At 34.6% G+C, this 16340-nt stretch overlaps 1 protein-coding gene and 1 non-coding gene across 7 annotated transcripts in view; both read left to right on the top strand.

Moving 5' to 3' along the window:
• Window positions 1-16340, top strand: part of FASTKD1 (FAST kinase domains 1) — a 40928-nt gene that overhangs the window by 11097 nt on the left and 13491 nt on the right. For 5 of the 6 annotated variants that reach the window (XM_057550690.1, XM_007183237.2, XM_007183236.2 and 2 more), the window contains 7 exons: window positions 1287-1397; window positions 2152-2283; window positions 5995-6481; window positions 7690-7804; window positions 13574-13702; window positions 14906-15037; window positions 15404-15517. In XM_057550690.1, coding sequence (XP_057406673.1) covers window positions 1287-1397; window positions 2152-2283; window positions 5995-6481; window positions 7690-7804; window positions 13574-13702; window positions 14906-15037; window positions 15404-15517 — 1220 coding nt within the window. The remainder of the gene's footprint in view (window positions 1-1286; window positions 1398-2151; window positions 2284-5994; window positions 6482-7689; window positions 7805-13573; window positions 13703-14905; window positions 15038-15403; window positions 15518-16340) is intronic. The other variant, XM_007183238.2, reaches the window with a different exon arrangement.
• LOC114238083 (small nucleolar RNA U13) lies at window positions 4631-4733 on the top strand. Its single transcript, XR_003623510.2, has one exon. It is a non-coding gene; the product is annotated as a small nucleolar RNA U13 (small nucleolar RNA).

Genomic DNA, 16340 nt, shown 5'->3' with positions numbered 1-16340 from the left:
ACTTCGTCCCAGCTTACCCTTCCCCCTCCCCATGTCCTCAAGTCCATTCTCTATGTCTGTTTTGCCAGATTTGATGTAGATAGAAATATTTGGGCTATAAAGATGAGCAAATATTAAATTAATACATGATTACTAGATATGAGCAAACAAATAAGTGTGATTAGTAGGTTCAGTTAAGCAGGGGTTCCAGGAGTTACATAATAGAGGTATCTGCCTCATTTCTGTTAGCAAAGACTTCATGGAGAGTTTTATTTTTAAGAGTCCTTTGAATTATATGAAGAAATTTAAGGGTACATTTTAAGAGACTGTATCAACATGGAAACAAGATGATTATTAAAAAACTTTTATTGGAATCTTTCTCTTTTTTTGTCACCATGTACTGTTAAAATCTTTTATGCCAAGGCAGTACAAAAGTTGAATTTAATTGAGTCCCTGCCTTCAGGGAGTTTTTATTCCACTTGAGAGGACAGAAATACATAATTGAAATATGTAAATAGCATGACACTTCAACATAGTTTATGAGTAACTACTAAAATTAGTGATATAGATGGTAACTGCTGTGGACAGAAAGGTGAGAGAAAAATGTGGACTAAAATGGTTGGGAAAAGCTATGGGGAGAAGCTGGGTTTGAAATGTTTGATAAAGTTGGTGAAAAGGATGGTGTGGAACTATGTAGGATGAATAGAAAATTAGTTTATCTTGCTTTCTTTAGATTTCAGTTTTAGGCTTGCCTTCTAAATTATTCTAAAAGGCACACTTATATACTTTTATTACTGGATTACTTTGGATGGTTTCAAAATGGACCATCTTTGTAAATTTTCAGTTTATAATGTTACAGTAAGTAGTTAGTATATAAGATTTCTGTTGATATGTAGGTATATTGACTTCCTGGTCAGATCTTATTCAGTTTTAAAAAATTGGGGTAGAGTTGGAATATCAATTGTTAGTTAGTTCCTTAGCTCTCTAGCTAAGGGTTATAAGGTTTACAATGTTAGAATTATTAATTAACCAATTAATTTAAAAACATTTTATATTTTTTAAGAGATAGTTTAGGATTATACTGAGGCCTTAATTACTTTGAAGAAAACAATGTAATTTTCTTTATTTAATAGTGTTTTGTATTATCCCCAGTTATGTGGGGAGAAAAATTAGAATTATATATTGAATTCAGTTTTTGTTTCTATTATTTCTTTTCTATTTCTTAAGTTCTAAGAACTTATTTTTTAAAAAATTTTATAAGCTAATCATCAGTTTTTCAACATAAAAATATTTTTCTTTGCTTCTAGACTTAAATCAACTATATTATTGATGTCAGAGGAGTTGACTAGCCAGCAAGCCCTGGCAGTGATGGGAGCAATGGAAGAGATGGAAAGCAGAAATTCACGTCTGATTAAAAAGTAATCTTTTCTGAAATTCATGGTGTTAAGTTTAGTTGACATTCATAAGTTGCTATTTTTTTTTTTGAGAAAAAAACTTATGTTTTTTTCCTATAATCTTGGTTTTGAAGAAATAAGGAATTAACATTTAAGTCATTGTTTATTTTCTAAATAATTTATTTTTCAAAATAGAGATTTTTAAATAGTTTACAGCATATTTCATTTCATTTGCTGCTGTTGTCATTCTCAAGCAGAGGATATAATCTAGCAAAGTGGAGAGCATAGAGCAGAACTGACTTTTTAAAAGGACAGTTTTTGCAGAACAGTTAACATCTATATGAACTTGAATTGTTTCACACTACAGTTGTTACCTTGAAATCATACTGCCATATATTGCCTTTTTTGTTAACTTGAGATTTAAGAAGAAACAAAAATACGTGGTTCAGATTGTGTATACTTTTCATTATCATAATATTATATATTCCTTTAGAAGATATTCCTTCTGCCCTAATTCTTCCAACTTATTGTCTCTTCGCATTTCCCATTGCTCTTAAGCATCTCCATTAGAGGACCAGTGGATTTAAGGAAGAAAATTAAATCAGTTTTACATTTCTGTCATCATCCTGAGCAGTTCTTCAAGAACAGAAAACCTTGTGTCATTCATTGCTGTTTCTCCAGCACAGAGCATGTCTGGCATGAGACAGCTCCTCAGTAAAAGTTTAATAAAAGTACATGAATGAACTGCTTATAATACATGTTTTATCATTCTTTTTAGAATTGCTTCAATTCTGCATAAACATTTGGATAACTATAAACCAGTAGAGTTATTGAGGATAACTCAAGCATCGATTTTTCTACATTTTCAAAGTAAAGAGCTTTTTGTGAAACTCAGAGAATTGCTGCTTAGGTAAGATTAAAATAGATGTGTTTAAGTCTTTCACTGTTTTTTTTTTTATTTCTTTATTTCACTGTTTGTTTTCTTTAATGATGTATAGAGTTGTTGAAAGTTTTGAAAGCAGAAATGGGTAGGTTATTAAAAATGTTAAAGGCACTCATCTCCCCGCCATGCCCATTTTGCCAGTGCTTGTGCTTGATATATTTTGAAGTGGAAATGAGGTCAGTAGGGTGATGAGTTCCCTAGGACGTGAATACACAAAGCCAAGCCATTCTCCTTTCCTGCTGGAATGGAATAACGATGAAAAGATTGGAGCTGCTGAAGAAGGCAAAACTCCATTTGGGAGTGCTCACATTTGGGGGCCTTTAGTCTGCTTAGTTGCCTGTTTTAAAGCATATTAAAATTTTAAATTTGAAACTTTAAAAATAAAATATGTGGGGGTAATGTTAGTGAAAAACTGTTTTCATACAGATTTTCCCTTTATAATTTAAAAATTTCTGCATTTCTATGGATACAGCATTCATATTTCAACTAAGAAGTTATTCAGTTTTCCATTGACTTTGCATTATGCTAAAATGGAGTTTTCCATTAAAAATTTTTATTTTAAGGATCAGAATAATGAATGAAATTAAAAGCAGATTAACCTTTTTCCCGTCCATTTTTCCATACTAGTTTGATTTCTTACTGTGATTTTTGAAAGACCAGGCATGGGACTCTATGCTGTAATCAAAAGAGTGACATATAATTGAAAATGATTTTTACTATAATAAGGTGATATCCATTATGGTTAAGATTTGAACTGAAGAATAAGAGGTAGCACTTTATCAGATGATAATTTTGCATGTTAGATATGTTATAAGAAGATTCACTGTTTTCTTAAATAACTTTCTTCTTATCAAGGTGATTAAATACAGGATTTTTGTGTCTTCACCCTTTCCATATTTAACATCAACTTTCACAAAGTCTCTATTAAGAATTTTTTGTTCTAAATTAGATATCATAAACTGGCCCAGCAACATTATTTATTTGGTCAGCATGATCTTTTTTAAAAGATTAAATTACACAATACTGTTTGCCTACAGGTATGCTAACAGAAAAATAACATAGGAGTGGGAGCATCACAGGTGATTTCACTTTACCTGTAATGTTTTTATTTACTTTATTAAAAAACTTGAAGCAAATATGACAGTGTTGAAGTGTAGTAATTCTTTTTTTTTTTAAAGCAGAAGTTTTTTAAAAAAAATATTATTATTTATTTATTTATTTAGTTTTGACTGCATTGGAACTTCATTGATGCGCGTGGGCTTTCTCTAGTTGCAGTGAGTGGGGGCTTCTCATTGCCGTGGCTTCTCTTGTTGCAGAGCACAGGCTCTAGGTGCGCGGGCTTCAGTAGTTGTGGCACGCAGGCTCAGTAGTTGTGGCTCTTGGGCTCTAGAGCGCAGGCTCAGTAGTTGTGGCGCATTGGCTTAGTTGCTCCGCGGCATGTGGGATCTTCCTGGACCAGGGATTGAACCCGTGTCCCCTGCATTGGCAGGCCGATTTATGAGGTTTACCCATGTTTTTGCTGTATACTCTAGTAAGAATGTAACAATTTTTTTTTTAGTCTGTTCTAATGTTGACAGATATTTATTTCCCACTTTTTGGCTATTATAAATATTCTTGTTATGATACGTATCCTCACATGTATCTCTTAGTGAACATATGTGTGCATTTCTGTGGATATTTACCAAGGAGTATGATTGTTGGTTTGTAGGTTATACATATGTTCATCTTCAGTAGATCCTGCTAAACAGTTTTCTATTTTTTTTTCTTTTCTTTTTTTAACAGTTCTCCGACTAGGGGTTGAACCTGGGCCACGGTAGTGAAAGCCCGGAATCCTAACCACTAGTCCACCAGGGAACTCTAAATAGTTTTCTAAAGTGGCTGTGCCAGTTTATACTACCACTGGCAAAATGTGAGCATTCCTGTTACTCCATATCCTCACCAACACTTGGTATTTTTTTATTTTCTAATTTTAGCCCTGCTGGTGGATTTGTGGTAGTATTATAAACACAATTGCATATGTAAGTTTTGGAATTTGAGGAACCACCATAAGGAAAAACATCAATGGAGGTTGGCAAGTTTGTGTCTGTTGGGGGTTTATTTTCAGACAAGTATCACAAGATTGGCAAATACTCAGAGTTCCTATCCCTTGGGTCAATTCTGCAAACAGATGTAGCTCTTGGGGACTTTCTTTTCTTTATATAAAATAGTATATTAATTTTTTGTGGTTATAAGAATAAAATAGTCATTTAGTACTTATTGAGTACCTACTTTGTGTCAGGCAATGGGCCAAATATTATATGAAAATCATTTTGAGATCCTTTTGTACTTCATAAGCATGATGATTGGGCGTTCACACTGTTGCGTGAGATGTGCCTCCCTCAAACCTGTTATGATGTCAACATGTGACCCATTTGATGTGAAAAAAAAATCATTTTGAAAACAGAAAAAAGTATAAAGAAGAAAATAAAAATCATTTGTAAGCCCTTTCATCTACGGTCAACAGTTTGGTTTATTTCCTCGTGGTATATACTTACATTTTATATCTGTATCTATATCTATATGCTTTCTTTTTCCATAGTTGAGAGTCATGAACGTGCAGCTTTGTATTCTTCCTTCTCCAACCCCCGCACTTAACCTTAACAGCATTTTCCTACATCATTTAAAACTATGTGTAAATGTTTTTAGTGATTGGATATTACCCATCATATGATTGTACCATAATTCTCTTAACTATTCCCCATCATTGGGTATGTAGACTGTTTTCAAATTTTAGCCACATAAAAAATATGATGAATAACCTAACATAAATCTTTGCCTGCATTTTAGATTATTTTCTTAGGCTAGTTTACTAGACAGAGATTGATCATGTCAAATGATATAATTACTTTTAAAGTTCTCAAGCTATACTACTAAATTACTTTCCAGAAAGTTTGCACCAACTTTTTAAGTTTACTGTTAGTGAATGAGAAAGCCTGTATCAATGCACCCCTGCTAGCATTGAACATTATCATTATTTTAATATGCTAACCTAACATTTTTAAAAGTAACTCAGTTTTGTTTTAATTTATATTTGATTATCTCTTCCAACACTTCTAACCCTAAAGATTCTTTAAAAACTCCCAGTTTTTAATTTGTATTTTAACAACTGCTGTCCTGGTGGTAGGGCTTTTACCAGACGGATTTGGGAAAGGAGGAGTAGAGAATGGGGTCAATTGTATGCGCTGTTATCCTGTTTTTGTGTTTTTAAAGGTGGGCTTCTTATGTAGCAGAAGAAAGAAGGGAATCACTATTACTGAGTGGTCACTCTTTGCCTGTTCTAGGTCATACCAGCTCCTGACAGGTCACATCAGAAATTCAGTCCAAGTTCCATCTCCAACTGCAGCACTGCAGACATTGTTCTGACACTGACGTTTTGTTTGTCAGGGACTGTGGTTTTATTTTTGCATAAAAAACTGGGGCTGTGCTTTAGAACATCTTAAGGCTTCCCTTAGTAATCCTTTAAGAAGCTGTCATCTTTGAATTTATCCAACCCTTCTTAAATTAACTTATATTTTAAGCCTGTCACACCTATTAATTGTAATAATAATTATATATTCATATTTTAATACTTATATGTGTATCATTTTTTTTGCTGATGTATTAATTTTGTTCTTTTCATTTTTCCCTCTTTCTTTATAGTTATTTGAAAGTCAGTGTCATACCTAGTGAGATTTCCCTCCTGATTTGTGCTCTTTCGATGCTTCCTTCTCCTCACTTAGACGAAGCGAGGATATCTCAAATTGAAGCAGTTTTACCACAGTGTGACCTAAATGACCTGAATAGTTTTGCCACATCTGTTTTAAGATGTATTCAGTATGATCACATGTATCGGAATAATATTCCTGGGAAACAGTTGAAACTACTTCAAAAATTAGATCACTACGGTCGTCAGAGACTACAAAAATGCAGCAGTTTGAATCTGTTATGGGAAGAAGTTAAATCTTTAAAAGGAGACTGGTTTGCTGATTCACTTCTTGAAGAAACTGTTGTTACCTTACAGCGTTTGATGGATGAAATTAATTACATAAATGTTGCAGGGATTGCATCTTTTATTTCTAGAACTAACTACCTCAGTACTTCGCTACTTGATAGGATAGCCTCAGTGGTCCTTCAGCAGATTGAAAAGGTGAAATTGAAATGTTTGTTACACATTAGTTTTATATAGTTGTCAACTTCTAGAAGCATAAATGTTTATCATAAGTACTTTGAGAACTTGATTGGAATTTGAAGTTTAAAAATTAAGCTCTAGTGGGAATTCCCTGGTGGTCCAGTGGTTAGGACTCTGCACTTTCACTGCTGAGGGTCTGGGTTCAATCCCTGGTCAGGGAACTAAGATCCCATAAGCCGCGGGGTGTGGCCAAAAAAAAAAAATTAAGTTCTAGTTTCTGGTTCAGCAGTTTGTCGTTCCTCCCCTTAAGACCCCTTCCTCCAGCAGTGCAGATTTGGGGAGATCAGCTGTCATCTTTTGGTTTATTACAAATATTGTTAAGATCAGCAGTCAAAATTCATTGACTAGAAGGAAATTCTTAAAATAATAATAGTTGTATAAGATAAAGAAGATGAATGATTTTTGTTTTCTTTTTCTTGTTTTCTATAATCCTGTGATAGTTACTTTTACTATTTAAAAACTATTCAAAAGAGTGAGGTAAGTGTGAAAACTGAGAAAATTATAAGATCTCCACTGACTTCAATATTCTTGAATTGTCAGTGTGTCTTACACATTTATTTCTGGAACTCGTAAAATGCTGCTTTTTGGATTATGTGAGAAGACAATCACTTACAAAATCTATTATATAGATCAGGATATGGCTTTTACTTAGAAGACATTATTTCTAATAAGTGAAAATAAAAGTCTATAGTGCCTGCCAGTTATTAAGTATTGGATGAATGAATAAAAAAGAAAAAGAAAGAAAGAAAGAAAAATGAATTATGATTATTATTATAAACGAAGAAACTTCCTTAATTACATTATATTATGAGTCTATAAAATGTGCTGGTATCATGGAAATTAGTGACACTATTTTCTCGTCATTTTAATGACTAAGGAATTCTGGAACAGGATTTTACACCGAACAAAATCAATCTGTAGCTTATCTGATTTATTTTTTCTGCATTAATATTTAGAGTTACTAGAAATTAGTGGTGGAATTAAATAAATTATAACAAGGTAGAAAACTTAATAAACAGAATGATACATGTGTCATTTAACTGTGGGCACGTTCATTTAACTATAGGCATGTTAAATAAAGACTTCTGCTTAAGATAATAATTAGGCTAAATTTTGTTTTGTTTTGCTGAAGTTGAAGCAATAACTTTTTTGTTCTATTTTTACAGATTCATCCTTTTGCAATCCTTGCTATTATTCTTCCGTTCAGCGCCCTGAACTATGATCCACCTCAAAGGGATGAATTTTTTGGAACTTGCCTTCAACGCCTTAATTCTTACTTAAGTAGGTATATTGTTTGGTACTACATTGATGAGGAGGTTGGAGGATACTGTTGCTGCTACTCTAAGACATATTCCTTTTTTAAAGGATAGTGATAATAGCCATGAGTTTTATATCTTCAAAAAATATTTTGGATCCATTTTTTAAACTTTTTTATTATGAAAAATGTCAAACTTACATTAAAAAGTGAAAGAATTGAACAAGTAGTACTTATAAACTCACTGGGTAGATTCAGTGGTTCACATTTTATCATATTTGCTTTACTGTTTGTTTCTCTTGCTCTCTTGTTTTTTTTTTCTAAGCCATTTCAAAGTAAGTTGTAGGCACTGTGACTCTTTACCCCTAATTGCTTAGGCATACACCTCCTAAGAATAATGATCTCCTAAATCACCACAATACTGTTATCACACCTAAGAATATTAATAGTCCTCTAATACCTAATACACAATCCATTTTTAAATCTCTCACATTCTCAAAGTACCTTATTTAGAGTGGTTATTTTGGACCCAGGATTCAATCAAGGTTCACTCATTCCGTTAGGTTATCTCTTTGGTATCTTACGGTCTAGAATATTCTCTGGTTTTTGTTTTTTGTTGTTTGTTTTTTGCTCTGCATTGACTTAAGAGAAAGATTTTTTGTTATCTAAGGTTTCTTTTTTTTAATACATTTATTTTTTATTTATTTATTTTTGGCTGTGTTGTGCACTTCCATGAAGTCATCATATGCTTAATTTTTTTTTTTAAGGGACATTTATTTATTTATTTATTTTTGGCTGCATTGGGTCTTTGTTGCTCCACACGGGCTTTCTCTAGTTGTGGCGAGCGGGGGCTACTCTTAGTTGTGGTGCGCGGGCTTCTCATTGTGGTGGCTTCTCTTGTTGCGGAGCACGGGCTCTAGGTGCGGGGGCTTTAGTGGTTGCAGCATGTGGGCTCAGTAGTTGTGGCTCACGGGCTCTAGAGCGCAGGCTCAGTAGTTGTGCACGGGCTTAGTTGCTCCGCGGCATGTGGGATCTTCCCGGACCAGGGCTTGAACCCATGTCCCCTGCACTGTCAGGCGATCCTTAACCACTGTGCCACCAGGAATGTCCCTAAGTTTTCAAATATACAGTAAAATTGAAAGAACAATGTAACAAACATCTGTATACCCACAATGTAGCTTTTGAATAATGATTAACATTTTGCCACATTTGCTGTGTGTGTGTGTGTGTGTGTGAGTGTGTATGTGTGTGTATGATGAACCACTTGAAGTGTCAGCCCTAAATACTTCAGGTTATAAGGACATTCTTCTATGTAAGCACAATACCAGTATCACACTTAGGAGAGTGAACAAGTACCACCTTCTACCTACTCAGTCCATAATAAAAATTTCCCAATTGTCACCAAATTTTCTTTGATAAATTTTTTAAAGAAACCAACGTTGAGTTGTTATGTCACTTTCTCCTAATCTTTTTTTTTTCTTGATATTTATTTTTTGCAGTAGAGATTGGCCATTTATTGTGGGTTGTGCCACATTCTGCATTTGTCTGAGTGCTTTCTTTTAACTTGCTCCTCCATCTCCTGTGCTCCTAGTAAACTGGAAGTTAGTTACAGATGCTTGATTAGATTCAGATCAAACATTTTCAGCAAAAAATGCCTTTATGTGGTGCTGTATACCTGATATTTGTATCATTTCTGGAGACATATCACATTTGATTGTTGTCAATTTTAAAAGTTTGTTCTTTTTTTTTTTTTTTTTTTTTTTTTTTTTTTTTTTTTATTTATGGCTGAGTTGGGTCTTCGTTTCTGTGCGAGGGCTTTCTCTAGTTGCGGCGAGCGGAGGCCACTCTTCATCGCGGTGCGCGGGCCTCTCACTATCGCGGCCTCTCTCGTTGCGGAGCACAGGCTCCAGATGCGCAGGCTCAGTAATTGTGGCTCACGGGACTAATTGCTCCACGGCATGTGGGATCTTCCCAGACCAGGGCTCGAACCCGTGTCCCCTGCATTAGCAGGCAGATTCTCAACCACTGCGCCACCAGGGAAGCCCCAAAAGTTTGTTCTTTTTTTAAATAGAAAATAAATATTTCTTAAGGTCCTATGTAGATGTTTATTAATTGTCAGAAAGGTTGCTGCTCTGGTGCTGATTATTATGTGTCTCTTTAAAAAGTCTAAATAGTGTTTCAGTACCAGAAAAAAGTGGAGTAGAAATATTCCTTCCTACTGTTGGCCTTAGCAGAAGCAGTACGTGAGGGTAGCAGAGGCAGGAAATTATTTTTTTCTTTTCATTCTTTATTTTGGTCCTGAATTGTATTTCTTTCTGTTTGGCCTTAAAGAAAAAGCTTTTATGCTGCTTCTCTTCTCAGACCCACATGTCTTACTTGTCAATATAGTGTGTTTTAGAAGTGAAATGTCTGGCTCAGTAGTTACTGCTTTTTCAGTCAACATTCACCAAGTACTTATTGTCAGGCAGTCTTTAGTCACTGGAGATATAGGAGAGAATAAAAACAGGTGGACTCTACCATCGTTGATTTTACTTTCTGATGGGGTGAAACTGCCATAGACAATAAACAAATACATAAGGTGAAATGGTGATAAGTATTTAAGACCACTTGAGCAGGGTGGGTGTGTAGGATGGAGGATAGTGAGGTGGGCTGGATGGAGCGAGGAGATGTCATTGACCGTGGATTGAATGAAGTGAGACACCGGTCAGGATGATGTCTCAAAAAATCTAAATGATCATCATCAAAAAATCTAGAAACAATAAATGCCAGAGAGGGTGTGGAGAAAAGGAAACCCTCCTGTACTATTGGTGGGAGTGTAAATTGATACAGCCACTATGGAGAACACTATGGAGGTTCCTTGAAAAACTAAACATAGAACTACCATTTGAACCAGGAATCCCACTACTGGGCATATACCCTGAGAAAACCATAATTCAAAAAGAGACATGTACCCCAATGTTCATTGCAGCACTATTTACAACAGCCAGGACATGGAAGCAACCTAAAGGTCCATCAACAGATGAATGGATAAAGAAGATGTGACACATATATACAATGGAATATTACTCAGCCATAAAAAGGAACGAAATTGAGTTATCTGTAGTGAGGTGGATGGACCTAGAGTCTGTCATACAGAGTGAAGTAAGTCAGAAAGAGAAAAACAAATACCGTACGCTAATGCATATATATGGAATTTTAAAAAGTGGTACTGATGAACCTAGTGGCAGGGCAGGAATAAAGACGCAGACGTAGAGAACGGACTTGAGGGCACGGGGGGTTAGGGGAGGCTAGGACATAGTGAGAGAGTAGCATTGACATATATACACTACCAAATGTAAAATAGATAGCTAGTGGGAAGCTGCTGCATCATGCAGGGCAATCAGCTTGGTACTTTGTGATGACCTAGAGGGGTGGGATAGGGAGGGAGGGAGGGAAGCTCAAGAGGGAGGGGATATGGGGATACATGTATACATATGGTTGATTCACTTTGTTGTACAGCAGAAACTAACACAACATTGTAAAGCAATTATACTCTGGTAAAGATGTGAAAAAAAAAAAAAGAAAAAAAAAGGGTGACTCATGTCCATAGGTGGGGAGGAGAATCCCAGGGTAAAGAAAAGCAAGTGCAAAAGGCCCTGAGGTGAGAACATGCTTAGTTTCTTTCGGGAGCAGCAGATTCAGTGTGGCAGGAGTGGAATGCGGGAGACTGAGTTGGTAGGAGAAGAGGTTGGAGAGACAGCCAGAGACCAGCTTCTGCAGAGCTTTTTGCTGTGCCTGGAGAGTAAGAAATTCCTATTCTGTCATCCAAGCAACAAATACTTAACTGGGAGCTTCCACGTCCAGCATAAGGTGTTAGGCTCTATATTAGGGTATGTTTCTCTAGGCTTGTAGACCTCTAGTTAGGCTGTGTGAGACCAGTATAAATATATTAGTTATGTCAGTATGATGCTCATGGACTTTGCTACATTTTTGTGGGGTCTCTATGCTAGATAGTGTCTAACCATGTCTATTTTTGTGTGTCTCTAATAGACAAAATGGGACTGATATGTATGTGTTTATTCATTTATGGGTGTATACATGTGTGGCATTCATATATACCCCCTTTTAGTAATACAACTATATATAGAAAGATGAGACTTGAAACTGAAAGATGAGACTTTGAATGTGCTCTCCTGGTTGTTCAGTTGTGTGTCAACAATCAGAAGGAAATGAAAATACATTCTTTTTTTTTTTTTCTTCAAATAAAGGATACAAGAGATGAGAGTTTGAGAAGTACAGCTTTGATTTTTTTTTAAGACTTACTGGGAAAATGTTTGGAAAACTCTTGGAGACCTGTATAAGCAAAATTCTAATGGAATAATACTTTTCTTTATTTTGAATAAACATTAGTTTTGACAGATCAATTTTGCTGGTGGAGATCATCGCTATTAACCTTGTTTATGACTTGATATTGCTTTATTAAATAAACTCAGCAAAACATTGAAAAGATTTAACATCTTTTTTTGTCCTTTGTAAGAACATTGCTGCTAATGGCACATTTTAAAGGACCCCTTCCCTCTCATCAGAAATGTCTCTTGGGAGAGAAAGACAAATACCATATGATATCACTTATATGTGGAATCTAAAATATGATACAAATGAACTTATTGACAAAACGGAAACAGACTCACGATATAGAAAACAAACCTATGGTTACCAAAGGGGAAAGGGGGTGGGGGAGGGATAAATTAGGAGTTTAGGATTAGCAGATACAAACTATTGATACTTTATATAAAGTAGATAAACAAGTTCCTACTGTATACCACAAGGAACTATATTCAATGTCCTGTAATAAACCATAATAGAAAGGAGTATGAAAAAGAGAATATATATATGTATAACAGAATCACTTTGCTGTATACCAGAAACTAACACAACATTGTAAATCAACTATACTTCAATAAAAATTAAGAAAAAAAAAAGAAAAGAAAAGAAATATCTCTTGGATGAAGCAAATCCGGTAAATAACCTCAAGCCTTATACTCTGGGACACATACCGTGTTGCTGGCTGACAGGTAAGGGAGGAGGTACTGGGTGAGACCTGAGCTTCATATATGTCTGTACCGCCTGGGGGTCTGAGAGCCCTAGAGAGCAGCACAGGACCGTGGTTCAGACTCCGGAGCTGGACTCTCCAAGTTAAATCTCACCCTCCACTTGCTAACCATGTGACTTGGGGCAAGTCATTAAACTTCTGTGTGCTTCAGTACACTCAGTTTATAAAACGGAGATAATAATCATTCCTACTTTACACTGAAGTGAAGTTTAAATGAGTTAATATTTGTAAAGTTCTTAGAAAGATTCTGCACACATTCTGAGCAATATTATCAGTATATAGAGACTGGGATCACTAATTTTTACATACTCTACTGAGCCTTTGTTTTCAATCTTTCTCTTTTCAAGGCAATTTTAAAGACTTTTAATGGAAGTATAATAATAACACAGAAATGTGTACATATCCTTAGTATATATATAGAATGTGAATTTATACAAATTGAATCAGCCAAGGAATCATTACCCAGATCAAGAAATAGAATATTAGCATAGTACCCTTCTCCCCGGCCCTCTTTCCCATTCTTCACCCACCCGAAGGTAACCACTTTACCACTATCCGGACTTGTGATGGTATAGATTAACTTTGTCAAGGTTGTGTTTGTATTATTTTTTTAAAACCTGGTTTTACCTGAATAAAGTATATATTACGTATATGTGAAGCAGCTGTACATTTTAATTTTTTTTTAATCTTAATTTTGTTCTAGGTATATTGGATCCTCTCATGTTAGTGTTTCTTGGTTACTCTTTGGCCACACGTGAATATTTTTCAGAAGATCTACTGAAGGCAATTTTTAACATAAGATTCTTAGCCAAATTAGATTCTCAACTTGAACGTATGTATATATTTTTTAATTTAATAAATTATCACTTGTATTTTATATCCAAGTTTCAGCTCTACCTACATACTAAAGCATTTAAATGTTAATACTGGGGTTTTTTTTCTCTTTATAAAAGTATTTCCTGATTATTGTAGAAAATTTATAGAACAGTATAAAATAGAAAATAAAAGATTATTTATAATCTTACCACCAAGTGAAAGTACCACTTTTAATGTTTTGGAGTATTTCTTTTCTGTCTCCCGCCCTTATGTGTATGTTTATATACCTATATATATTTTAAAACAAAATTTGAATTATACATATGTTCACTTTTGTCTGTTGCTTTTGTCATTGAACTATATTTTGAACAATTTTCCATGCCATTAAATATTTTTTGATGTCATGATTTTTTAGTCTATAGAATCTGCCATTATAAGGAAGTAATAAAATTTGTTAGCATGTAGGTTGTTTCCAATTCTTCATTACTATAAATAATGATTATTATACATGAGTCATTGCCCTCATCTTTGTTTCCTTAGGATAGATTGCTAAATGTGGAATATTAGGTCAATGAATATTCTTTAGTAGTATTTTTTTAAATGTAGTGTTTTTTTGTTTTTATTTTATATAATTTTTTTTGACTGCTTTGGTTCTTCGTTGCTGTGCGTGGCTTTCTGTAGTTGCGATGAGCAGGGCCACTGTTCGTTGCGGTGCGCGGGCTTCTCATTGCAGTGGCTTCTCTTGTTGCGGAGCACGGGCTCTAGGCACGCGGGCTTCAGTAGTTGTGGCACGTGGGCTCAGTAGTTGTGGTTTGTGGGCTCTAGAGCGCAGGCTCAGTAGTTGTGGCGCATGGACTTAGTTGCTCTGCGGCATGTGGGATCTTCCCGGACCAGGGCTCGAACCCGTGTCCCCTTCATTGACAGGCGGATTCTTAACCACTGTGCCACCAGGGGAGCCCCTAAAATGTAGTTTTAATATTCATAATTAGTGAAAAACATCGGTGTTTGTCCTAATAATCCCACTGAATGTAATAATTTAAAAATATAAAGTATGTGTATGCAAATGAAATGATTTTGTACGTATGAGAATACGTATGTATTTTGTACATATATGAGAATAAAAGTTACAACCATTATGGGGATAAATGAATGTGAAAAATGAATCGTCTTTGCTAAGTTCAAGCTATCAAAGTCTATTAATGTATTTTTTAAATTTCAGTTTTATGTTCATCTCTAAATATGAAGGTCCAATTTCGTCTTATGGAATTAAATAGAGCAGTCTGCTTGGAATGTCCTGAATATCAGATTCCATGGTTTCATGACCGCTTCTGTCAACAGCAGTATAAAAAAGGTTTGAGTTTTGTTTGGGTCAGAAAGTAAAGCTTAATTCTAAAGTACATTATTAGGTAGTGCACTGTTTTTATTGTTAAACCTAACCATGACACCAGCGTTCCCAAGAGTGCCATAACTTGTTTAATGGAACCATTTTGTAGATGAAATTTGTGTTGTAAGAATTTCTTAATATTTAGGACACTAAACCTCTTTTGGTAGAGAGCCAAAGAACTTGTGCTGAATTTAGTGTTATTGCAAGTGGTATTACAATACCTGGAAGCTCTTGTTGGAAATATTAATCTATTTTTCAGTTTGTAGGTATGGGATGATTTTCATTCAAAAGCTGATTATTTTAAGTGAACTAATTATTTTTATTTTCCTGAAGATTTTGGCAGTATGAATGGAGCACAACAGCAGATTTATAAAATGTTAGCAGAGGTACTAGGAGGAATCAATTTTGTAAAAGCCTCTGTTCTTACACCTTATTACTACACAATAGGTAAGTCTTTGGTAGGTTATTAGCTACTTTCAGAAAGCCAAACTAAGCATAATCATCTTATCAATTGGAATTTTAAAACTTTTTTTTGAATTTTCTCGTTATCTTGGAAATTTTCAGGAAATTCCCTGGTGATCCAGTGGTTAGGACTCTGCACTTCCACTGAAGGGGGTATGGGTTCGATCCCTGGTCGGGGAACTAGGATTATTATATCCCAAGCCCATTGTATTGCCAACTCATATTTGTACCTCATGTTGTCAAGAGGCTTATTTTTATGTGAAAATATATATAGATCATTAAAAATAAGATTTAATTGGTAATATTTGTATATAAGGATATGGTATAATTAAGACAATACAGTAGTATGATTAAGAACTAAGGATTGGAAGAAAACACTGATTTATATGATACATAATACATGCTTATAGAAAAACCAGAAAGGACAGATAACAAAAAGAGGAAAATCACCCATGATACAAACACTCTTTACTTTTGGTGTCTATGTTTCTCCTTCTGACTTTTTTTTTCATTTTTAATGACATTTGTTGTTTTCTTTCTAATTTTACAAGCAATACATATTCATGTGAGCAAGCAATATGTATTTTAAAAAGTTCTGACTTTTTAAAAAACCAAAATGGCTTTATTATATAGTGTTTGTAACTTTGTTTATATGTTGTGAATATTTTTCTATGCCAAGAAATATAATTATACATTATTTTAGTGACTGCATAATATTTCATTGAATGACTATGCTGTGATTTATTAAGGTTTTTTGCTGGTATGTGCATCTTTCAAACAATGCTGTAATTTCATATAACAACAACAG

This window comes from Balaenoptera acutorostrata, chromosome 8 (assembly GCF_949987535.1).
Source record: "Balaenoptera acutorostrata chromosome 8, mBalAcu1.1, whole genome shotgun sequence".
Lineage (NCBI taxonomy): Eukaryota > Metazoa > Chordata > Mammalia > Artiodactyla > Balaenopteridae > Balaenoptera > Balaenoptera acutorostrata.
This window is presented reverse-complemented; position numbering and strand designations above follow the sequence as displayed.